The sequence below is a fragment of the Pipra filicauda genome, unplaced genomic scaffold, assembly GCF_003945595.2.
Source record: "Pipra filicauda isolate LSUMZ 115617 unplaced genomic scaffold, ASM394559v2 scaffold163_size1657671_pilon, whole genome shotgun sequence".
In the NCBI taxonomy this organism is placed as follows: domain Eukaryota; kingdom Metazoa; phylum Chordata; class Aves; order Passeriformes; family Pipridae; genus Pipra; species Pipra filicauda.
In genome coordinates this window covers 615,027-639,666 of record NW_024104140.1, presented here as the reverse complement: position 1 = coordinate 639,666, position 24,640 = coordinate 615,027, and the positions used below count along the sequence as shown (strand labels likewise).

The 24,640-nt window shown below is 43.2% G+C and overlaps 1 protein-coding gene across 7 annotated transcripts in view; it reads right to left on the bottom strand.

Annotated features, from left to right (window-relative positions):
* NRG1 (neuregulin 1) overlaps positions 1-24,640 on the bottom strand; it is a 148,996-nt gene that overhangs the window by 90,830 nt on the left and 33,526 nt on the right. For 2 of the 7 annotated variants that reach the window (XM_039379292.1, XM_039379294.1), the window contains exon 1: positions 10,804-12,160. The exons of 1 other annotated variant lie outside the window; for it this stretch is intronic. In XM_039379292.1, the coding sequence (XP_039235226.1) occupies positions 10,804-11,431 (628 nt within the window). In that variant the 5' untranslated portion in view covers positions 11,432-12,160. Of the gene's footprint in view, positions 1-10,803; positions 12,161-24,640 lie in introns of those variants that run through there. 4 more of the 7 variants (XM_027745171.2, XM_039379293.1, XM_027745170.2 and 1 more) reach the window with 3 other exon arrangements.

Below are 24,640 nucleotides of genomic sequence, written 5' to 3'. Positions count from 1 at the left end.
TCATCATCTGTAAAACAGAGTTACGTATGAAAAATAAGATACGAATTAAATCTAAGTTAACATCAGACAGTAGTGCTAGTATACCCATTTGGTAAAAATCAATGGGTATTAGCATCCTGAAAGCACTGGTAACAGCCCTGAGAAGACATTATAGATAATTTCCAAAAGCAAAAGCAGAGCATAACCACGTACTGCTCTGCAACTTGGGGAACCTGCTGATACATTAGGGGCAAGTAAATTCAGATCCAAGTTCTTCTTTGAATGCTGGCATGTTGACCTGTGATGCTCTCTGGATCTCAGTCCTGTCCAGGAAGCATCAGAATCTTTTTCTGTCTTCTTTATGTTCAGCCCCCTCCCCTGCCAGCTCTGCCCAGCTAAGTGGCTTGAGGGAACTGATACTTCCACTGATTCACAATTAGTCAGTGTGCTTCGTGGGCTCGTAGCAGTTATCTGAGTACACTTACAGAACATGTCTTTTTAATCCTTCCTCCAAAACTGAAGAAGTAAAAACTGCACACATTAAACAATCAATTAGCAACAATTAGGAAAATTACAGGGTTGCTTGAAAAGCTATACTTATTTGAGGGGCCTCCGTTAATCTCCACAGCATGTCAAATTCAAACGCTTGGAGCTAGCAAACAACAGAAAGGTTGCTAACCATGTTCTTGAACATTCACATGTTCAGATCCCCTGTTGAGGGCTTTGCTGGCCAGGTGCCATTTTATAAACCAAAAGGAGAATTTTAAAGTGATAAAACCTTAACTGACTTTGAAGGAAAGGCTGTATCCTAATGCATTAATTGGCATTTTCATCCAGAAACACAGCCTTTCGTTATTCACAAAGAGAATGTATGTCCCAAAAATTATTTAGCTGAAGAAATTCTCAAAAATTGTTACTGATGATGTTCAAAATCTATTAACACTATCACTAAATCAACATCTCCAAAATGTAGGGTGGGCTGACTAACCTCCATGAGGCAACTGCTGGAGTGCACTGAGAAGTTTTGAACCAAGTGACGAGGGGGAATATCAGAGAGACTCTGTGCAGTGTCTGCTGCACAGGCACAGCAGAGTGTGACTCCAGCCCTTGTGGTGGCTAGAGAAAGAAAGGTGTGAAGGGCACTTCCTTGGATCTCTGCATCAATGAGGAAGGAGCCCATACTCATCATGGACGGATGGCAAGAGGATCTGCCCTGCAGAGGATCCATTAGAAATTCATAATGGACAGAGTGGATGATTGCATTCCTAGTCCAGATCCTCAGCAGGGAGAAGAGCTGCTTGGGGATTTGCTGCAAGTCCCAGGCAGACTACAGGTATCTGTGGCACTAGGGAACAGATTTTTCCTGCTTTCTTCCAGTCAAGACAGTATCTTCCCTGCTCTCCTGTGCTTGATAGGTAAAATCATTTCTGTCCAGTTTCCTGGCCCTTTCCTGGCTACTTAATGATGCTCCTTTCTTGCAAATAAGAGCTGAAGCCTCTCCAAGTCCCTGTTCCAACACAGCAGGAAGCCTTTTCTCTTTCTTCTTATCCTATGCCCTTTAATTCCCGAAACCATAACAACGCACTCACTAGTTTATTCCCTGACCAGCTCAGACAAGATACATAAATGATCATTCTTCCATTCCCCTGTAGTTGTCCCTCTCACCCTGACAGCCTTCATTTCCCTTGCTAAGGCAGTATTACTGTCACACTGCTAACTGTCCTGCTGAGCACACCCACAGCTCAAGAAAAGCTATCTTGAAAATATAACAATGTCTTAAAAATCCGAGCTATCTTGAAATTATTAACCATTGTGACTTTCTTGATATGATCACGCCCCACTATTCTCATGTCCTGTGATGACATGACATTTTCGTGTCCTGTTTCATTATGCTTAGGCATAATGAAACCCTATTAGGCTAAGTCCCTCCAGCAGACCCACTGTAGGACAGAAATGCAAAGGAATCCATCACATAAGCAAAGTGTCTTTAAACTGGGTAAACAGGAGCAGTGCAAACACCAAAATCCTTCCAACCCCACTAATCCATGCACTAGGGCTGTTTCCACTTTTGGAAGGAAGAACCAAATGTTGGAGGAGTTGAGATAATAAGCTGATTGAAGAGCAAAGTGATGCAATGGTCCTTGGGCCAACAGCGGGAGAAGTGCCAGCCGGGCACAGAGGGAGGAATCTTTGCAAGTGTGATCAGAAGTCAAGCAAATAGCAGAATTCTGCACAGTTAAAACCATTGAGTTCACCCAAGAAGCCTTGCTGAAGGCATCCTTCAGAGCAGGATAGAACCAGATGGAGAAAGAAGGAGCTGAAACTCCTCTGAAAATGTACACAGTGTTGCCAAGGCCAGGCAATATTTGTCTTCTCTTTCCTTGACAGGACCTTAGAATTGTTGTTCCACCCCAGTAAGAAGAAATATACAACCCTGAGAGTTAAAGAAGCAGGTTAAGGAAGGCCCCTGCATGTATGAGTCATAGGTCTTTTACACTGATATTATTATTATTACTATTATTAATTATTATTATTACTTATTTATTGCTTAAAATATTGAACAGCCACTGGTTCACACATACTACAGTAGCCACGTGCTACTTCATGCATCTTGAGTACTTCTGAACAGTGACCAAGACACTGAACAGAATTTTTGGTCCTTCACTGGAATTTTGAACTAGTCCATGTGTAAGTACCGTATCAAAATTACAGCTCTATTTATCTGAAAAATAAGAAAGCATGAAGGGGATAAAAGAATTCAGAGACTGAAAAAAATTTCCTCCATGAGGAGAATTGTGGAGCCCAGCCTGCCTGTGCTGTCGAAAAGGCTTACCCAAAGGTGAGCTGATTACAGTGTATATGCACCTCTGTGAGTGGAAAATACACACCAAGAAAGAGCTTTTCAATCTAGGAGAGAAAGGCGCAAGCGAAAGAATGACCAAAATACAAACACGTATTTTCTAAGTCAAAGTAGGCAGATTTGTTTAAAAGAGATGCTAAGAATAAGGGAAAAGGAAGATAATGTCTCGCTCTAAGGCGTCACACCAAAACTAGTGTCGGTCTGGAAGAAACCTTAGCCAGGATGATACTGTGTTTTGTAGGTGATGGACCAGTGCATTCCAGCGCTCTGCTGGGTCTTACAGGGCTACAGACCTGAGAACCTTTATGACAGTGAAAATTCAGGCCATTTCATTCAGGCTGAAACACTAAATTAATTATCCAGATTAATTTAGTGTAAGGAAAAGCCCAAGTTTTTCTTCTCAAGGTGCTGTTCCAGTAACTTTTCACTGGCTTCCAGTTACCACCTTGGAAGACTCAAGTCATCTTTTATGAGCTCAGAGTTTTTCCTTTTTTTTTTTTTTTTGCATAAGAGAAAGGCTTTGAACGAGTTTGATACTTTTTTTTTTTTGTACTTTGATCTGTCTAATCACATGAATTAATTGACTCTTAAAAATTGTAAAATTCAAATATCTTTCAGGAATTCCATAGAAATACTGAACTATGTCACGAATCATGCTTAAGATCATAGCTTCATATACTCCACTCAGTGCCATGTGACTATCAACCCTGTACTGATTTCCTTTCATCTCAAAACTGAGGTGATACTCATTGCCAAAATAAAAAGCTGTCTGAGTTTTGAGAATGCACTGCCAGCAGGTTCCAGGATGAAGCAGAGATATAAAAAAGTGGGGGTGGGGGTAGCGAAGGCATATGTGAAAAAGCTGAATATATTCTTGAGAGAAGACATATATTGAAATAGGGCTTTTCTAACAAAAAAATACAGGAGCAGAGGTAATAGATGGATGCTACAATACCACCAACCTTGTCCAGAGCTGCACGGATCTTGCCTCTGGTTTAGCTTAGAGAAGCCTTGAGTGGTGGCCAGCCATGTCCCACTGGTTTGTTCCTGCCTATTTTTCTTCAGCTGAAACCTTTTTGTCTCAGTGACTAAGACTGTACTGGGGAAGGGGGAGCGGGGTGAAAGACCGGATGAGACAAGTCAGGGTGTAAATAAGGAGACTTTACGTTGCCCCAAAATAATGCATTTCTCCCTTACTGCTCGCTAACTGCCAAACAGTGGTCGTGCTCAGGTTTCTGAGTTTAATGTGTATCTCCTGCTGAGTCTGGTACCTCACATAATGTTTTAAAGTGAGAGATCAAGTCGTGATTCACAGGGCTCACTCTCCGGGAAACTGGGCTCCCTGCAGTAAAACCAGTAAAGGTAGCCAGTGTGCCTAATATAAAACAGTCTACAAAAGGTAGTGCCTGATACTCTCTATGGTCTGCCTGGGGAACAAGAGGGCAAAAGCCTTTACCAGAAGATACTCCAAAACCACTTATCCATCTCCGAAGTTATACACCATGACTCAGTCCTTTCTTGATTTCATGCGGCTTGAACATGACCTGAAGCACAAAGACTCCTGTCTTTGTTTAACTTAATGCCTTGTAAAAAAAAAGAGAACTTTGAGCCCAAACAGATCTGAATTCCTCAAAGGAAATTATTCTCTTCCATCATTTAGTAAAAGCCCTTTCTCCTAACTAGGTGAAACAGGCATTTTCCTTTCAGAATTCTTTTATCACCTACCATGACATCTTTTAGGGCTGTCTGCCCTTTCCTGAGAGACAGAACAGTCTCTGCCCAGGTACTGTCTGCAGCAGATTGGCATCACATGTGCTCTCCCTGAACCAGCTGCCTCATTGCATTGCTATTGATTCCGAGTTGGATTTCTGCAGCAAATCTATTGCATTTCCATTAGCAAGACTGCAAATGATGAAAACGCTCATTTGTATCATTCCAGCTCTGCACCACAATTAACCTGCTACTTAGCCTCCAGCAAACCAAATTCTGCTTTCTCATCTGAAGCAGAGAAAGGCTTCTCTGTAACCAAAAGTTAGGCACAGCAAATCTGAGTGCATTGATTTCAGTGCATTAATAGGAAATAAAACAGTACAATAAGTATAGAAATATGGCAGATATGGAATGAGGATAATTTTAGTCCCCTACAGTGGAAATCCAAACCCTGAGTTTTGTAACTATATCAATTATTAATCAGTTTTGCTTAGAAACTTACGATACAGTACAATCTCAGATGTAATATTTAATAAAGAAATAATGGCCGTATACTGCATATACCTATTGTATTTTCTATACCCACATATGCATCTGTATATAAATGAGGAGGGACAACATGCAGAAGCTCCACATAGTACAAGTACATTACACTCCCAGTGAAGGTTACAAAGCGAAATGAAGTTTTAAAAAATAAATACAAGTGCAGACTACTGTTTTGTACTAAGAAATTCAGATCGTTATTAAGAAAAAATACTTTGGGAAATAACTGCTTTTTTTTTGTTCTGCACATGATGCATGGTGCATGAAAGGAAAACCACACCCATGACATAAATTAGAAAGCCATAAATTTGGGGTGCTTGTCCAAGAGAAAGAAACACAGGACTGATCAGTACACTTCGCTGCAAGTTAAAGAGAGGAACTTTTTCCATGCAATCAATGAATGCTAAAAAGGGGGATGGTAGAGGTACAGAAAGTAATAAAACAAAAAATTTGTCTGAACAAATTGTGATTGCTGAGGACATTTTAAAGACAGTGTGAACCAACTGGACTGGGGAGAGGAAGTGTCACTTTAGTAGGCTTAATGGACCTGAACTCCCTAAAATTTGCTGCATCTTCTCCACCTCACCTCATCAGTCTCCGTGAGTGTTCCTGTCACAAACATATACATCTGTGAGCCACCACGACCTTTGGAACAGCACAGAAATACAGACTGGCTGGGTCAGTCCAGTGGCACTTGCTTTACTGCCACTTGTTAATGGAGGTCCACATGTGTCTCCTGGGCCTACTGAGATCAGCATTTCTTTACTACACTCCTGAGTTAGGCTCAGAACTTGTCTGGCATCTTAACTGCGATTATTTGTAACTTTCCTTTGACAAGATGTTGTTAATCCACAGGACACATCAAAGAAAAGTCGTGGCTTTTGAAATGAGTCCTCATGCTGCGTGGTAGATATTTAACTTAGAATCTGAATTGCAAGGGTAGTCTCCCTGTAGACTCATTGAAGAAACAGGGTTACTCCTGCTAGTGTCACTCTGGTAATCAGCTTGGGGAGGTCTCTCCCTTTACGCTGGATATGAAGCTGGAGGCCTCCTAATGTAGGTGCTAATCAACATCAACAATGTATCAGAAATGGAGCAGCACCTGCTTTAAGGTGCTCTCCCCCTCCATCTTCAAGTTTTGGGAAAAAAACCAGTCTCTCCTGTGGTAATGCCCAGTACATAGCAGTGAGCACAGGAAAGGCTGGTATATAGCTGGTATATACCATCTGCCCTCCCCTCCTGTGAATGAAGTCCCCGGTGGCTCTCTGAGACATCCCTGACCTTGACACAATTCAGGGATTGCCAGGCATGGACTCAACCCTATGGTGTTGTGATGGGGATTTGAACTACAGAGCGTGGGTCAGAATAAGACTGTTTCAAGAAAAAGAACAAACACTGTGTGAAGCTGCCATGAACAAATCCTCCTTGCCCATAAACTGAATCCTTCAGTTATAGGGCTGCAGCACTTATAACTGGAGGGAGAGGCTCCCTCTAGCCTGCCATCAAGCTACAATACAGACCTTCCCAAATCACTGTGTACAGGAGAAAGGACATCAAATGTGGAGCTGAGAAAGAACAGGGGGAAGTGAAAGAGACAGAGCAAAATTGCAAGGAATATTTACAGTATGATACCACAGCAAGGTACAGGTTTGTTTTCATTCAATTTTTCCCATTTCTAGCTTTAAAAAGATATAAGAAATTCAGCCATTTTGCCTGGATAACTTTGGAGGGGAGCTGAGACTCTTTCCTAGGTGTTTACCTAGGTAAACCACTACCAGACTTCAGAGGTAACCTTTTAACACCTTTTTCCATTGAGGATGAAAAAGCAGCATCAGTTGCTGATGCTGACCCAGCACATCTGAAGTGACAGCAGAAATCAGAAACATGAGAAGGGAGCTGTCCCAGTCAAGGGTGGTTGACAGGAACGCAGAGCCCTTTCTCCACTTTGCCCTGTTTTCCAGGTGATGGCCAGCATGAGTGAGACAGGAAGGGGCCCTGCCTGCCTCCCAGGGGACATGCACAGGTCTGGTGCTGCACTGATGCACCTGCCTCTGCATGTTATAAGCACCACAGGACACAGAGGTGGGGAGATGGAGACATGTTATTGGTCATCTGCTGGCCACCAGCACGGCACAGTGTGTGCAGCTGGCCCATCAGCGTGTGGCACCTGAGATGTGCAGGGAAGCCAAAAGTGAAAAGGATGCAGGGGTAGCGTGGATGTGCCACCAGGGACAAGCACCCTCTGGACACTTCTCTCTGATGGGTCCTTTGCTCTTCTCACAGGGAAACCCACTCCAAGCAAAGTCATGCTGTGGCATCTGTCTCCTGCTCTACCTCTTGTGCGCCCTGTGCCAAGTCGCAAGAATTGTAGTCCCAAAACCAAGGGATGCTTGGGCACCTCTGCTTTGGGACAGACCCAAAGCACAGGACCACTTGTGCCACTTTGGCAGAGCTGTCACCACTGAAAGGCAAGCCCCACACAGGCCTTGCTGGTTCTTTTTGAAGGAAATCTGCTTAAATGGAAAGAGAAAGCAGTGGGAAGATCTTTAAAGAGGGGAGTGGTTGGTTTGCAGGTGTATAAAAGCAGCTATTACAGAACTACAGAGCTGAGTCTATTATCAGCCTGGGTAAAGGAATTGTATTTAAATGTGATAGTGTAGGAAGAAGTGAAATTTATCTCCTAAACTGAGTTAGCACTATTACAATCTGCATGTCTTCTCACAGGAAACGAGATTGTAGGTTAGTGTGTATGTTATTATTTTCTGCTTATAGTAAAATCTTCTCTGTGTAACTGTGCTAAGATTGACAAGCTTCCTAAGTACGAGAATGCTTTAAAACATTCAGTTTCCCTTTCTGTTTCAGGAAAGGATAAATGATATTACAATGCAAAATGTAAACCAAATGGGAAGGAATATTTCTGTATTGATAAAGGGCAAAGTATAATAATAGGAGTGAGACCAGTCTGAATCTAGTACACCAGACACAATTACAAGGGTTGTCTCCCTTCTGCTTTTTCTTCCAGGTTCCAAGAAAGAAGAATCAATTAGCTCTCTGCAGACTATGACCTTGAAGGATGTAGCTTTAAGGGGAATATGCTGAGTAAGACAGAAAAGAGAGGAGAAGAGAAAAGGATTTGGAAAGTCATGGAAGGGCTAGGTTCAGAAACAGTACATCAACCACAGAATATGAAATGTGTCAGTTCTTTTTTATTTCTGCACTGGAAAAAAAAAAATTCAGCACATAAGGGACCTTCTGGGAAGAAGTTACTGCACTCTGAAAAGGAAAGAAGGGCACTGAGAAGCAAAAGAAGGGACAATCCAATTTGCAGATGCTACTTTTCAAGCCATGTCACTGAGAATTTTATAGCTGTCAAAGGCATTAAAAAAAAAAGCTAGCACTGATGCAATCTGTCAACCTCTCCAACAAATCTTGCTCTACATAAAACACAACGATGTGTTTGAAATGCAGCTGTTTCAAAAACCCCAAGACAGTGCTTTTAGAGCTGTCCAAAAAGTTCTTTTTATGCCTCTTGGAATTCTTAGGCAGATCTTTTGCAGTGCATTTTTCCAGTTATATTTTCCTATTTTTCTTTGCAGAGCATTACAGCTGCTTGCCATAGTCAGAACTATGTGCCACAGTTAGAATAAATTCTGTCTACACAACCTTCTGCCTCAGAGCAACCCAAACTTGACCTGCTGCCAGTTCTCCCTCTCCTTTCAGTCTGTAGCTATCGTAAGACTGTGATGCCTTAATACACATTTATCTTTAGAAAATTAACGCAACAGTAAAAAAAAAACAACAATCAACCCCCAAAAATCAAACAAATCCCCCTGCCCTCTCCCCCACACACCTACACACAAAAAACCCCCCAAACCTAAAACTAAAAACCCCTTTGACCCAATCACTTAGCTTCTGGACAACCATTTATTTTCCAGATGTGAGCAGATCAGAATGCAGATAATGGCTTTTTGTCAGTGACTGCTCCAAAGACTCTCTTCCACCCCACCTCCTCCTTCCTTTACTTCAGAGATGAAGTTAGCATGTTATTGGTAAAGGTTTGCTTCATATGTGGAAATTCAAGAGGAATTCTTGAGGCAATTTTGACTGGATAGTGGTCTCTCGTCACTTTCTAGAGTAAAAGTGCTGTCCTATATTTAATGTCACAATATTTGCACCAAAAAAAAGATATTATGCATCAGCAATATTAAAAAAAGCACAAACCAAAACATTTAGAATAGTACTATATAATTGCAAAGGTGGTTAATTCAAGTAATATCACAGACAAAGCCCCCTGTCATTTAACAGTACAGCAGTATTTCCCTGTTAGAACTGTTTCCATCAGACAAATTACTTTTAACCCAAAGGATGGTTTTCACCATTATCTAAGCAAAAGGAAACAGGGTTTTTACAGGAATACTTAAGACTTTCTTTCAGCGATTCTGAAACTGCTGTTCAAGATTGACTCCCAGCTGAAAGGACCTTCTCTGAAATCACTGTAGTTATGCTGGCAAGGTGGTTGGCCCCTAGTATAGACCCCTATCTATACTAGGTCCAGTGCTAGTGGGGTTAAACTTAGCAGTGGAATTATGGTGACTTCAGGGCTCCAGGGTGAGGTCCAGTATGTACCATCTACAAGGTAGCCAACCTGCAGCATTACAGGGAAGGCATGAGGGAGGGTAAATGACATGGTGTCCTGCAAGGAAATTTGTGAGGAATGCAATTGTGCACTCTGATCACCGCAGCTTTCTAAAGGAGACCTCAGCCCTGTGCTCTCAGCACGACGGTGCGTTGCCTTCTCTTTTACTAGAGTTGCAAAATTTTACACAACTCAGGGGTTGCTGGCTTGATTTGCTCCAGATTTGGTGGGTTAAAGTCATGAATGTCAAAGAAATGACACTCCAGCGATGCAGCATTTTGATGCTCTACAACGACTACTGAGAAAATAACACAGGTACCCTGGATGTTTCCTGCTTCCAGGACGAGTGAAGTCTAATTCAGAAATTGATTCCTCCTACACTGGCAAGAATAATTTCTTGAAATGCCCCACAAAAGGCAAAAAAGCAATATATGAGAAACAGTTTCAGTAAGAGTCAGCTTCTAGAGATGGGAAAAGACACAGAGAAATCTGTGCTTTGCTCTTAAGAGAAAGATCATAAGCTAGATGCTAAATTAATAATTCCCAGTTTCTAACTGCTTCAAATAGGCTGTCACTTTTTCTCACTGGTCTGAGTGTTTCAGTAGGATGATAGGGATATTTGCCAGCAACAGATTTCAGGAAGGATGTACCAGAAGTGCTCTGCAGGCAAGGCAAAGAAAATGAACATACATGGAAGATCCAGCACAGGACGCAAATCAAATTTCTAAGAAAAAATAGACCATGTGGAATAGCTATCAGATACACAGTAAATCATGTATTTCCCTACAAGTGGATGCAAAGAAAAGGGTGGTATTAGGCCTTTATAAAGATCCCAGACAAAGCCCTCTTTACCCTGCACAGTCCAGAACTAAGTGCAGAGGACTGTAGATGCTCTCCTCAAAGGTAACCCATGCCATACCTGTCTTAGCACACTTAAGCTTTGCATGCCAATCCCATGCCCTCCTTGTGGACAGTCGCAGAACAGTTAAGTGGCTTTTTTTTTTTTTTTTTTTTTTTTCTCCCTTTCTGGTGAAAGGGGGGAAAAAACCCAAAGAAACACACAGCTTTTACTTACAAAGTTTTGGAGAAGTTTGGAGATTGGTTTCTGTTGCTTGTGCCTGAGACGCTGTGGTAGGCTCCAGGGCGGATGGTGACAGCGAAGGTGCAGCAGAGGACAACAACCCAACATCTAGGATGCGGTTATACAGAGAAGGCTGGAGGAATGGTTTGGAGGACACAAGTGAGCTGGCACTTTGCACTGTCACTTCAGCCTTGCTCTTGGGGCTAGGTACGAGGAATGGTGAGGCATACACCTCCGAAGGCACCCGGGCAGGCAGAGCTGTAGGATCCACAGCGCTCTTTGGGTCTTGTCCTATCCTCCCAGGGTCAAGGTGGGTAGGAGAGTCATACTCAAAAATCTTGTCCACAAAGACCCACTTGAGGCCAGCAATGCAGAGGCAAAGGCTAAGCAGGCAAGCCAGGATAGGGGCGATGCAGATTTTTTCAGAGTTGAGGCAGCCCTTCAGTCGCTCTGCCTCCAGGCACGCACAGCAGGTTGCGGCAAGGCCTGCTATCCCCTGGACCCTCCTGTCCTCTCTTTGGGTCCCCGGCATGTTCTCCTCATCTGGGAGCCCGTTGAGGGATGCATCAGGGCTCAGCTGAGCTGAGGGGCTGGGGAAAGTGTCGGCAGCTACTTCAGACATGTTTAAACATCAGCTCTCAAACAGCTCACCTCCAAAAGGCCTTAACTCTATCACAGTCCATTACTGTGAGACACAGACAAAAAGAGATGGTAGTAATAGTCACAGTGCTCTGCAAAAATCAGAGTGGGAGTCAATAAAAGGTCCAAGCTCAGCAACGTCATCCAAACTGGGAGAGGAGTAACGCACAGGAAAAATTAGATGCCCCCCGGTTCCCCTGCCCCCAAGCCCTCTGTCACTCTCTCTGCTTCTCTGAAGCGAGAACAGCTTTGCAATTACTGAGCTCCTGTTTGCTAGCCACTTTTATAATTCCTTAAATTCCTCTCAAGCAATTTCAGTTCTTCTGAAGGAGGGAAGAAACATTCCCCCAAAAGCAAGCACAACAAAACAAAACAGGGGGAAGGAGGGTGATGAGATAAAGAAAACCACAAACACTGAACAAACTGACCGGATTAAGTGAACCAGTAGCCCAGAGCGAAAGGCAAGACTCTCACCTTGAGCGTCTGAGGCTGGTATCTGCTTAGACGAGGAAAACAATTGTCATGCGGTAGAAGGAGCAAAAGCAAAATCTGTAACAACAGCGGCAGCGGCAGAAGTGACAGTAGCAGCAGCATCCTGTCGTGTTACAGCGGCGGCTGAAAGAGGCTGAATCATTACAGAGCAGCAGGTGCTCGCTGTCTGAGCATCACTGCAAACAATATCATTACACAGAGGTTTGAAAGGAAGAGCGATGCCAAGACGGTGGTAACTCCCTTTCTCTCCCCTCCCTCTTTGTCCTTCTTAAGCGCTCATTCACTTTCCTCCGTTCCCCCCCGCCCCGCTCCCCCAGCCCCCTCGCAGCCTGTTTCCCTGCTGTACAGACTCGCTCCTTCCTCCCCTACCCCACCCCCCGCCCTCTGCAGGGCTGCTCTGAGGGAAATCAGTACACCCAGCAACGCAGGATTGTCAGTGACTTCCTATTTTATCCAATTAGGAGGAATAAAGGCCATCAAATCAAAGAGAGGGAGCGGGCAGGAGTTGCGCACCCACCCGCTCCCTCTCTCCTGGCAGAGCGTGGCCAGAGGCGGCGGCCATCGATGGCAAAGTCCTCCGGCAAGGACCGGGTGTCGGTGGGAGCTCTTTGGGTTGGACTGGGCTCGCTCAGCCTGATATTCGATCTCTCCCAGGGGGAAGACCTCTTTCCATAAGCAATTTCTCCCTGCCCGACACCTAGAGACAGCTTTTCTTTACAAGCTCCTGAATAAGTTTTGTTCCCTAGGAATAGAACTGGGATGCGTCTTAGGTAAAGCAGAGGTAATAAAAACCCCCAAACCATTCCTGTCTCTAACAAATTTGCATTTAAGATATTACAAAGATATTTGCACATTTTTTAAAAAAATTCCATTTTTCCAGCCTCCTTTTCCAAACCCCTCCTCTAAAACCAAAAAACAAAGACTTCACACTAAAATCTGCTCCTGAATGTACTTTTCAAGAGCTCACATGTTGCTAGCTCATATCCTCACTCCACCTTAGACTAAAAGAAAAAAAAAAAAGAAAGGAAAAATAAAAGAATTTTGTTATTCATTATTATTTATTAAAGGCTTACACTTTGTTCTTAAGTTTGACTGTCATTTGTCATCTCTACCAATACCTAGCACTACCATTTCCACCAGTGCAGCACACTGGTAAATTAACGGTCCAGTTAACATAATGAAAGTAAGATTAGAATCAGATCTATTCCCTCTTTTGTCTCCCACAGAAAGTACACCTGTGTAACAGTACAGACATATGTATGAGAGGCAAGGGGATTATAACACTATTTCCAGTTCCTTGGACTTAATGAAAACACTTGTATTGAAGATTTGCTGATGTGAACCCCTCTTTCTCCTTAGTATAAATGGCAGCAGGATGCATAAGGAAACAAAGAATCAAGTGCTATAAATTGCTCTGAACTCATTTTTGCTGGTATCTTAGGCATCTGAAAGGTAAATCCTTTGTAGTTGTGTATTTTTGGTAGTGTTAAAAGAGGCATCTGGCTCTACCCACGTTCTCTCTCTGCCTCCAACTCCCCTACCACCCCAGCCCCCCTTCCATGGGAACATTAGTAACATGCACATGAAAAAGGTTTATGAAAATCTCAGTGAATCCCACCGTGTTTTCACAGACTGCCACGTCAAGGACTAATTGATGGATGTCTGATCACAGAGCTTCCTGTGAGGCTGTAGTAGCCAACTGAAGTAATCATGATGCTACTACAATCAAGTGCCTGGAGCATTTATCTTAAAGCACAGCCAGTAATAACACTCTCTGGAAGAATGTAAAAAGATAAATCATCATACAATCTAGCCTACATTACCACTAAAAAGTCTGGTCCTTAGGTTAATGATGTGATCAGTAACCTCAGAGAGAATGAACAGCTTGCACTGCATATTTACATACATGGCTTCCCTTATTATAAAGCACATGTTCTCCCTAGCTGGTAATACCTTACATGAGTGCAGCCTCTCTGAGTATCCCAAAACCTATTTCAAACAGCAGTAGCAACACAACCACTGTAGAAAGTGTAACATCACAGCAGCGCATTGCCATGACAGCTGCGGTGGTCCATGGGTACAAGTAATCAAGGTTTCTAGAGAAGGGATATACCTTTCATTAGATTAACTGATAAATATGGGAAAACCAGACATGCTTTCGCACACACAAGCTGCTCCTCAGGTGTGAAGCTGCAGCATCACTCTTCAAAGAGGAGTGCAAGTTGAGAACCATCTGGGAATATTCTCTTCATTGCACAGATGAGATACTACAGTATCTGAAGGCTTGGTAGAAATGTTTTAGAATGTCTTTCCTTCTTTATCCATATCTAGTTTTTCAACCTTCCTATTTCCAGTAAGACAATTTTCCCTGCTGACACTTCTCTGAGCTTGTCTTTAATCCACTGCCCTTTCCGCATCTTTCCTGCGCTGGTCCTCCTGACAAACAGCCTGTATTCATCCTTCAGTAATTTTTGCTACTCTCCATCCTACTCACATTTAACTGCTCTCCTTTAAACTATGTTTCTGCTTTGCTCACGTCTTGCTGGTGCTGCGATGAACAGAAACGCATGTGGAGACCTTGCACCTTCTTTACAAGGGTTGCCGTGAAGTTAAACCGAACACACGCAACACTGTGGAGCTGGACAGAGGGACGGCGTGCTGCCTGCACGGGGACACATTCAGGGGCTCCTCTGCAGGTGGGTGCATCGCCCCCCTTCTCACCCTGCTGCTGGAGGGGCTGTCAGCTCGCACGGACCGGCAAAGGGCTCTGCCAAAGGGCTCCTGCCCCAGCCCGCCTGGCTAAGCCGAGCCTGGGCAGCATCTCTCCCTGCCTTTTTCACGCGCTTCTCCACCAGCAGGGCCCAGCCTGCCTGCAGCAGCTCCTCCCGGCAGGCAGGCAGGCAGGCAGGCAGGCAGGCACACTCGCACACCCCCCGTCGGCTCCGTGGCCGCAGCGTGTCCGTGGTGCCTGGCTCCGGGCCAGGCTGCAGTGCCCTCCTCCGCTGCGGGTCCCTTCCCCCGCCGCACCTCCAGACCTGGCGCGCAGGCTGCCTGCCTCAGCATCGCGCAGCTAGCTCTGACCAGACCTCCTCCTCCTCCCCTCGTCTCCCTTCCCAGGGAAGCCTGCAGAGCTGATTCAGCCCCCCGGGGGCTGCGGGGGCTTGCGGCGAGGAGAGCGGGGCGGTGCCCGGCACCCTGCCCCCGCCTTCGGAGGTGCCCGGCGGCTCCCGCTGTTCCCCGGCCGAGAAGGGAAAAAGGCAGTGCTGAATCATCTGCCAGGCAGCATCCCAAGCCCCGAGCCACAGGTGGCCAAAGCCAGGGCCAGGACACAGCCTACCTGCCATGCTGCAATCCGATACCGGCTGCATGGGCCGGCTCCTCTCTGGACCTTTGGGCCAAAATGCAACCCCGTGCTCTTTTTACCACGTCGGGGTGGGTAAGGGAGAACACCATCTTCGTGACAGCTCTCGAGGCTGTGGTAAAGGCTGGCTGATGATGGTCTCTCACTTTGGGTCTGAAGATATAGTTTGCTGACTTTGGGGGTCCTTTCTGCTCCTCTTACCCCCAAAGCAATGCAGAAACACTTTATCCCACAGCTCCTGTTTTGAGCATTTTATGTTTCTATAGTGGCATGCTGTGCTTAAAGATGGATTCTGGCCCTGGCTGGAGGAGATGAGTGCCTGGGAAAAGTCAGCAATTGGTTCATTGAAAGGGAGACCCTGGAAGAAAACAGGAGGAAGCATGACCTTGGGAGGTAACAAAGTTTTACTAGGGTAGCACATTGGTGGTAAATACAGAAGGATAAGGGAGGAAATAACTTGCCTGTTCATAATTAGGTTAGCTCCTTGTGCAAAGATTTATTTCTGATTACCATGTGGCTTGGGCCTCTTTGGCTGAGAGGAAAAAGCAGTTTGAGACTACACTAATGAAGCTAATCTATGACTGGGATTTGGACTCCTGCCATATGTAAATGACAGGTTGAAAATCAGAGCCTTAGAAAACTGTAATTTTGTTTTGTGGAGTATTTTTGTGAAGAATCAAATGGTTTTTTACAAAGTTTCACTCCCAAAAGACTCAAGGAGATACACAAAGCCAAAGACAGCATTAACCTCCAGCCTGTGATGAGAAGTTTGCCAGTTTTACTGGTGCTAAAAGGAGGCTGACTTCATATTACCAAACTGCAGAGGATCATTATCTCTGGTCACCATAAATATGTGAATAGATGTGTGACCATGACTGACATCATCCTGAAAACTAGAGCAGCAGAGACCATTTAACTCATCTGACCTTCAGTCATATCATAACCAGACCCAAACCTACTGAAAGTTTTGGAAAGTAGGCTTGGTGAATCATTCTCGTGGAAGCCATTGGATTTTAAATATCTAAGATTCCCGAAGAATTTTCTACTTTCTTGCAACTACTGGGACATCAGGAAATTAAAATGTATCTTCATAGGCTCACATGTCCGGATCATAGCTTAAGAGAGGATGCTCAGAGAACCATACATCAGTGCAGGACAAGTGATCCCTACACCCACCAGTTCTTCAGAAAGGAGCAAGCAGCAGCACGCGGCATCAACTGCTCCGTCGTGTGTTTGATTGCACCCCCTTTTCTATCATACATTGAGAAATTAAAAGCATTGTAACCAAGAATCTAATAAGAAAAAAGTGCATGCTCATTAACAAGAGATTGATGAGGAAGATAAAAGGATCTCTTTTTATTGATTGCACTTTCTTCAAATTAAATAAGTGCACCACTTAATGATGGAGGAGTGACCCAAAGAGAGTGATCAGGCCCAATGAGTGACATCACTGCCAGCAGTCATGGTGTGGGGAGAGCGGGCTATAACACATGGTACGAAATTATTCATTTATTCATTCTTCCACTGTTTCACCAACCTCCATAATCCATCTCCCTTGGACTGATGCCAGCACTCTTTGAGTCCTTCCAAAAGCTCTTACTAGGAACCTCATCTCTCAGCTGAAATGGCACAAGAAAAAAACTTCATTTTGCTTCTATGCTGGTCCTGTCGCTGGAACTCTAAATGCTAAAATGTGACAGGCTGTCACCCACACAACACCCCCCCTGCCCGTTTTTCACCTGATGGAAAGCAAACAGGGTATATGTGACAGTGCTGTTTGTGTGCTTCTGCCCATTCCCATCACCTTTTTCCCTTTATTTTTTTAAACCCTCTGGCCATTTGCAGTCATATGTGACTGAGGAGATGAAGATCAAGCCTGTAAGAACATGTAAGAAAAGATGAGCTCTAAAAATATGAACCTTTAAGCACATATTCAGCCATAGACATGAGGGTAAATATGTCAGCGTCAACAGAATCATTAGTGTCCTTAATTCATTTGGGATAAAGGGCTGCTTTATAAAGGGGAAGACCCCCTACCCTCAGACAGCATAGGAGATTGGGACATGAAGAAGCTGTATTCTAACACTCTCTGTACCCTCAAACCAAACCAACTGTATTGGAATGCTGGTGTGTCAGAAGCACTTCCTCACAGTGGAAATGCCTGAAATTCAGTATGCAAACTGCAATGCTTGTGAAAAAGGTTGAGAGAGCTCACATTGCCTCTGTGGCAGTATTTTCTGTATTGGCATCGCATGTGCACATTCACACCAAGCCTTTACACCAGGAACATGCTTCCTGTAAGACCAATAGCTGTGGCTTGCAGAAACAGTGATTTGAAAAAAAACCCCAACAGAACTACGGTGGTCGTTTTAAGAGATGTGTATACTTTAAGTAGCTACAGCCAGTAACTGAAACTGAAAACTGCCATAAAATGGGCTGTTATTCTAGGGGAACCAAAAGGTATTCTGAGTCTTTTCATCTTCAAGTGAAATGTGAGACACTGAGTTTCTTTTATCCTATTCAAAAGCAGAGCTAGTGGCACTACACGAGACATAGAAATAGGACATCAAACTACGAATTTCAGGGTTTTTCGTCAATGGCACTGACTCATTCCCGCAGCCTCTGCTCAGTCACAAAACTGGGATGGGCCCCGCTATTGTTCAGGCTAATGATAATTAGCTCTGCCATGTGGTAAAGGAGCATTTAAGAGATGCAAAGACATGTAATGTGCTCAGCTAGGTTCTTCTGCCTGAGGGCAGAAGCAGATGGACAAAGTCCATGTGCAGTTTTTTTTTTTTTTTTTTTTTTTGTTTTGGTTTTTTTTTGTTTTGTTTTTTTTTTTTTTCTTTTTTTGTTGTGTTTTGTGGTTCTCTGTGTGTGTGTTTTGTGGTTTTTATTGTTTGTTTGGTTTTGGGTTTTGTTTTGGGGTTTGTTTTGTTTTGGGTTTCTTTTTGGGCGGGAGGGGGGTGAGTCTGTTATTTTTTTGTTCGTTTGTGGGCCTGTTTTTTCTCCAGATCTGACACCCCCTTCCCCCTGTCACTGGAGTCTCCAGCAAACCTGCTGGGGTGGTTGCATTTATCTATTTTCATAGTGCAGCACTGAGCAGGGGTAGCACTCCAGTCTCAGGGCTCAGGCTTGATCATTAACTCCCACCCACCTCAGTGCTCAAATGTATCTGCATGCCTGCATTTGAGCACTTTATTCAGATAAAAGAAATTCCCCGTGACAGAACAGCGGCAATACTGTTACTTTGCACAGGCTCATCTGTGCAGGATTTTGTACTGGTCAGCTTTCGTAGTCGCAGTGCTGCTGTTGCTGAGGGAGTCATTGGGCATTGATAATTTGAGTAAAGGTCCTGAAAACCCTAAATCAAGGGATTATCCCTCCCTCAATGATGCCTGGTTAATAAAATACTTAAATGTACATGGAGTTAAACAAGTGGTGAAATTCCTTCCTGATTAGAGATGGGCTACATCATATATCTAAGTGCCTTTTTGAATCATAGCCTAATTCAGGAGCTGAGAAGGCATTTTTGGAGCATAGTGCTGTGGTTTCATGATAAACAGTTTGGGCAGCAACATCCTTTTCCCTGTCTCTCCTCTCTTTGTGCTCCCTCTCTTCTGTGACCTGCACTAATGCAGTAACATTGTTCATGCGACCAGGCTCTCAACTGGATCAGAAAACTGATGTTTGATTTTAAAATAATTTATTTTATTTTTTTTTAACAGATAAGCTTACAAATTAGTTCCCAGCCTGGTCCCATAAATATATATAAGCTGGAAGAAAGAGAACAGGACTATTCTTCAGAGGCCTGAAGTTCCTTGACCTTGTTTTCTCACCAAAGACTGCACAGTAAGACCGTAACTCAAAGCCCTTCCTGAATCTGGGCTTAACTTAGGCAGAGGCTCCTAGTAGATCCCAACAAGACACCCACTACTCTGAAAAATCTTGACTCTACTGACTGCACCTGTCAGGGTTTTTGTATAGACAGAATTATTTTTGTACCTGCACGCATTCCCAACTGCTACTGTTTAAAACCTAAGGCATCATACTTTACTTCACTTTAAAGCATCATTTTCTATATTTTAGCAATACATGCAGTTTTTCATAGAGTGACTCTTTAGTATATACACAGTCAATAGTTTTTCTATTAGAAAACCAAAAAGAAAGAAGTCAAAGACGTGGAGCCAGCCTACTGCATAGAAGTATCTCTGTATCATTAAATAAATGGGTATTAATGATAGGACATCGACATATTCATGGCTTAGACTTTTTTGAAGTATATCTTACAGTACAATTATACATTCAGAATCTGCAAACACCAGAATTTTTCTTGCAGAAAATGCTATGATTTCACCTCAAGAGCTGGTTTGCGTAGCAGCTTTCTACAAATACTTCTAAATAATGATGTTAATCCACCCTATCCTAAATCAGGATATTCATTCAATTACTCCGGTTGGTTTGGCTCTGGTCATGTCTATGTGCAGCCTGATTATGCTCAAGTTAGCAGACTTGAGACGTTCACTGATTAAAACAGATAGGTAACATGATATTTTTAAGTACAAAAATTCCACAATAACAAAAGCAACAGCTCTCATCGTGCCTCAGAATCGTTGTACCATCGAGGACATTTAATATTTAATGTTTGATATTCTTTCTTAGTGCATTCAGAAAGCCATAGAAGGTATGAATCACTCCTTTGGCATTGGCTGGGAAACTTTGTCAATTTCCAGCAAATAATTAAGAAGAATTCAAATAAGTATGACAAAGGAGATTTTATATCTAGTAATGAGGTTTCAGTAGTCTAATCAGATATGCTTTTATTACACAGCCGTGTTTTGAATGCAAACCCTAGCCTGCCACATCTTTCTCACCCCTGCAACCAGGCTCTTTTTTGGGCTATTTGCGGTCTGACACAAAAGCAAAACTCTCACCTTCTAGAAATCGGGTAAAATGGGTCCATTACCACTTGTTTGCATTTAACACAGGGGCATACAACAGCACAGGGCAATAGGGGCCATTGCTACTTGATGATGTAAACCCTGTAATGCAGCTTTGGAAACATCCCCTTCTGCAAGACGCTGAAAAACCTTGAAATGGAGCATCGGAGGCGGTGACAGAGCTGATACACATGTATCAGAATGAGTTTATAATTATAATTTCATTTGAAGGACTCATTATTCCTGCAGCATTTCCTGCATTCAAACTGTCTGCTGGGGTGCATTATGCCTGCCTGTGTTTCACCACAGAAGCTGTGGAGTGGCAGCAGGGCTAGAAAAAGGGGATAGAGAGGACAGCCTGTCTTTTTCCTTCTTCTTGATGGTGTCCAGAGGAATAAATGCATTTACTCTGAAAGACTATTTGAAAAGGTGGGCCAGACAGGCAGGGCTGAGGTCACCCTGTATTCTGTGTTCCCAGCCAAGCTCATTCAAATTATCATCCGGGGAAAAAGTCAAATAAAATAGAGCTGCCCTCCTGTACACGACTGTAGGTATGCTATGCCTGTGGTGGAAATTGTGGCTGTGAAGGTGGGGAAGGGAAACAAGCACCCACAGGGTGCAAGAAAAAGATAAAGGCACTTTGTGATTTGGCTTGTACACACACAGAGGAGATGAATAGTGCCCCTAAATCTCTTTCTGATCAGGACCACAGTGTGAAGCCAGACCCTATAAAATTTTACCATTCCTTCAGATATTTGCTTGGCAAAGATGGGATCAAGTATCTTGCCAGTGTGGGCAGGATTTCAGCTTGCTCAGCCACAGCAACAGTGAAGATCTAAGACCTTCTTTCACCTGAGGGATGCCTTGCTCTTGCTCAAACCCTGCATATTGCTCAACTGCCGCTTAGTTCCAATTAAATTAAAAGCTGCCAAAGGGCAACAAAACCTCTCAGTTTCTAATTTCACACTAAACACTGTGTCCTTCCTTCAGGGTTTTCAGCAAAGGAACGATATTTTAACAACTTTGCAAATGCTAGAGGAGAAAACAAGGATGTGACCAAAATAGGTTCCACTCTGCAGGCACAAGGTCCACAGGGCAAAGCCCAAGCTCCTGGGGATGGACCAGGCTGGCACACACATTTATTGGCATGACGATTCTACTTATTCCAGAAGCCTTCAGCTCAGGTAAGGGAGGAAAAGGAAAGGTGTCTTGAATTTTGAACTCCTTTTTCTCTGAAGAGTGGAGATTGTGCTCCTGCCTCACTGATCAATTCGCAATGATTCTCTAGGGGCCTTGTTAATAACACTTGAAAAATATGTGATATTCTGTATATTGCATTCCTTTTCCTTCCTTAGGCATCAGTTCATGGTTTCCTCAGAAAAGCAGCCCTGCTCAGCTGCATGGAACTCGCTCTTTGAGACTGCCTTGCAGGACAAAATATGACTAAAATTTAACCAAGTGAACTGAAAAAAAATTTTAACATTTTGGCCTGTGTTGCTGAGTATGTGCCAGTAACACTACACAGTGCAGGTGTGAGCAGACAACACATTTCCTTTGCTAAAGTAACCCACTTAAGAAGAGCTAGTATTATCCCAACAGTGACTATTAGGGTTAGACACGGGCTAATTAAAAACCCATGCAGCTGGGGTCTAGTCAGCATTAATAATTAGTTGTATCTGTTTCCACCACCTTCCACCCCCACCTCCATCTTGTTTCCTCCTCTTACAAAAAAAAAAAAAAAAATCTCTGTGCATGTATGTAATTACAGGAAACATAATGCATTATTAATGTGTTAATGTGGTTGCAGCAGACAGAAAGTTCAGGTTTACTGCTTACCAGTGTAGAGGTAAGTTGTAGCTACTGGCAACAGTCAGCTCACTAGTGCATTAGGTAATGAGAGAGTTTCCAGGAGTGCTGACTGAAGTGGTTAAATAATACCAACTATTTGGAAAAGGTGCAGAAGGTGGAAGGAATGATGGCTCTGAATCTATCACTGAGGCAGACAACTATGGACAACCTGTAAGAATTATTCCAGGAACAATTAACTTGCAACAACAAGGTTGTGCATTTTCTTTGATCCACGAATGTGATTATGTTCAAAAGCAATTACACAAGTTGGAAGTCTCCAGAGGATGGGCAGAGAGGAAACAGATACAGATACAGTACCATGAGACAAAGCACCCCAAGTAAAGATCTTTACCAAGCCCTTTTCCTATCAAAACAGCAGTGTTCACAGTGAGCTGGAAAAAGGGCATACATGTCCTGCAATTTCAAGGAATATCAGACAGGTCAGGCCAGAAGTGCTCATTTCCTGGCACACTGAACAATGATCTATGATTACAGACATGTATCTGTCAAGCTGGTATATGTATATTAATGCTTAAGAAATGCCTTTCAGATTTCATTTTCTAGTTACTCTGGACAATATATTATGCTGCACAGAAATATGGATACAGAGCCAGAACTGAAATGAAGGCTTAGAACAGCAGAAAAATAGAGTGTACTTTGAATAAGTAATAAAGTTACAGATTAGATCCATGGATTAATGTCACAGAAATTAATTCAGACCTGCTCCCCCAGCAGGACGCCTCTGTGCAGTCTCAACCTGAGTCACAATTTCTTTTTTCCCCTCCTCAAGGCGTTCCTTTTTTTTTTTTTTTGTACAGAATTTGTTACACTCAATAAAGCGTCCTGATGTAAAAATTGTAAAAAGCAGCACGGAGCTGTCCTAAAGCTGAAGAGTCAGAAGCTTCTCCCACAGACTGCTGATGTACCTCAAAGATTTCAGGGATACACCAAAGAACCTCTACAAGTAGGCTCCCTTCCTAGTAGGTCAGAGGGGAGGACCCTGGTCTGCACCCGAAACCAAAGTGACAGCGTAAAACTTGGCACACGCAAGGCTAAATCTCTGTTATCCCAGATCACTTGCATGTTACTGAACAAGTGCTGCAAGAGGGTTGTCATGACACCTACCATTTGGGTTGTGGCCCCTCACTTCACCCTGCTGTCCATCAGAACCTCCCTGGTAGCTTACTGTTTACTCTTCCCACAAGCTGGGCACAAGGGAGATTAGGGTAAAAACCACTGCATTCCTGCCTTTGTGGATGACTCTCTATGGTTTGAGTGGCAACAGTTAACTATAACCTTTTCAGCTACCCACTGCCATTGACTGTTTCCATACTGAGGACAGGCTTTTTAATACGGCTGTGGGGAACTGTACTCAGATGACACGGAGAAATCCTCTGGTAATTATTTGCACTAATCCTATTAGGAAAGAAAGGCTTTCAATTGCTAAAGCAACAAAAAAACCCTTTCAGAGAAGGAGCCCACCACTTCAAATTAAATCAACGCCCCCTTCCAGTCCAGGATAACCTGATTATTATTGTACACAAGAAAAGTTGTGCTAAATGAAATGAAAAAATGTTTAACATTTTAAGAAGTTTTTTTTTAAATTTATTTTTAGAATGCATTTGAAATGCCTACAAATTCAAAAGACACCACTCTACTTCCCTACATGTATTTTATTTGTGCTTTACTAGTCCACAGCTCTACTTGTATATTTTTCAAATAGGAGACTTTTACAGCGTGACATAGTTTTATGAGGATTTTGTCTATGCTCCAAATTTATACTACAAGATAGGACAATTTATGTTCCTGAAATTTGCTGTTATTTTAATGCTGTGGTAGCATGACAGTGGTAGAGTTAACTCTTTCATGTGCTCATCAGAAATTCAGCTAGAGTGTTTAAAATGACAGTAACTTGATTTATTGAGCAATAAGAGGAATTATTCCTCTATGGCTACCAGCCAAACAAGCAATCTTTTAATAAGGCATGTGCAGTCACGGCATTTCCTTTATGAGGGAGGAAAAAGAAATAGAAGCCAGCTAAAAAAAAAAATAAAATAAAGGTACCCAGGCACTTAAAATGGGCCTAATTTGGTATACAGGTATACCCTCCCATGTGGCTTTGAGCACCTCAGCTCCCTTCTCACACCTGCATCTGTGCATGTCTGAAGGTGCTCCTCCATTTGTTGCCCTAGAGGGAGCTGGATGAACCAGGATGGCTCCTCACATCCTTTTACCATGACAGACTTCATCCAAGGCGTCAATAGCAGCTTTTGGGTTTATTTTAAAATAACCTAACGTGGCTACCCCTTTTCTACCCATTGGGAGTCTTCTTTCTCTCCTGAGAGCACACTTTCAATACTGTCATGGCAAGACTGTTTCAGGAAGAACTTCCAAGTTCCTCTCGCTGAAGGAAGTCTCCAGTTTTGCAGAAAATGCTGATATGTTTTTCACACCAGAGAGATGAATGTCACTGATTTTTTTTTGAAGACTTTGTGGACAGAGGAGAGACATGGTGAATACTATCTCTTCATAGAATAGTTGATGGTGGTTT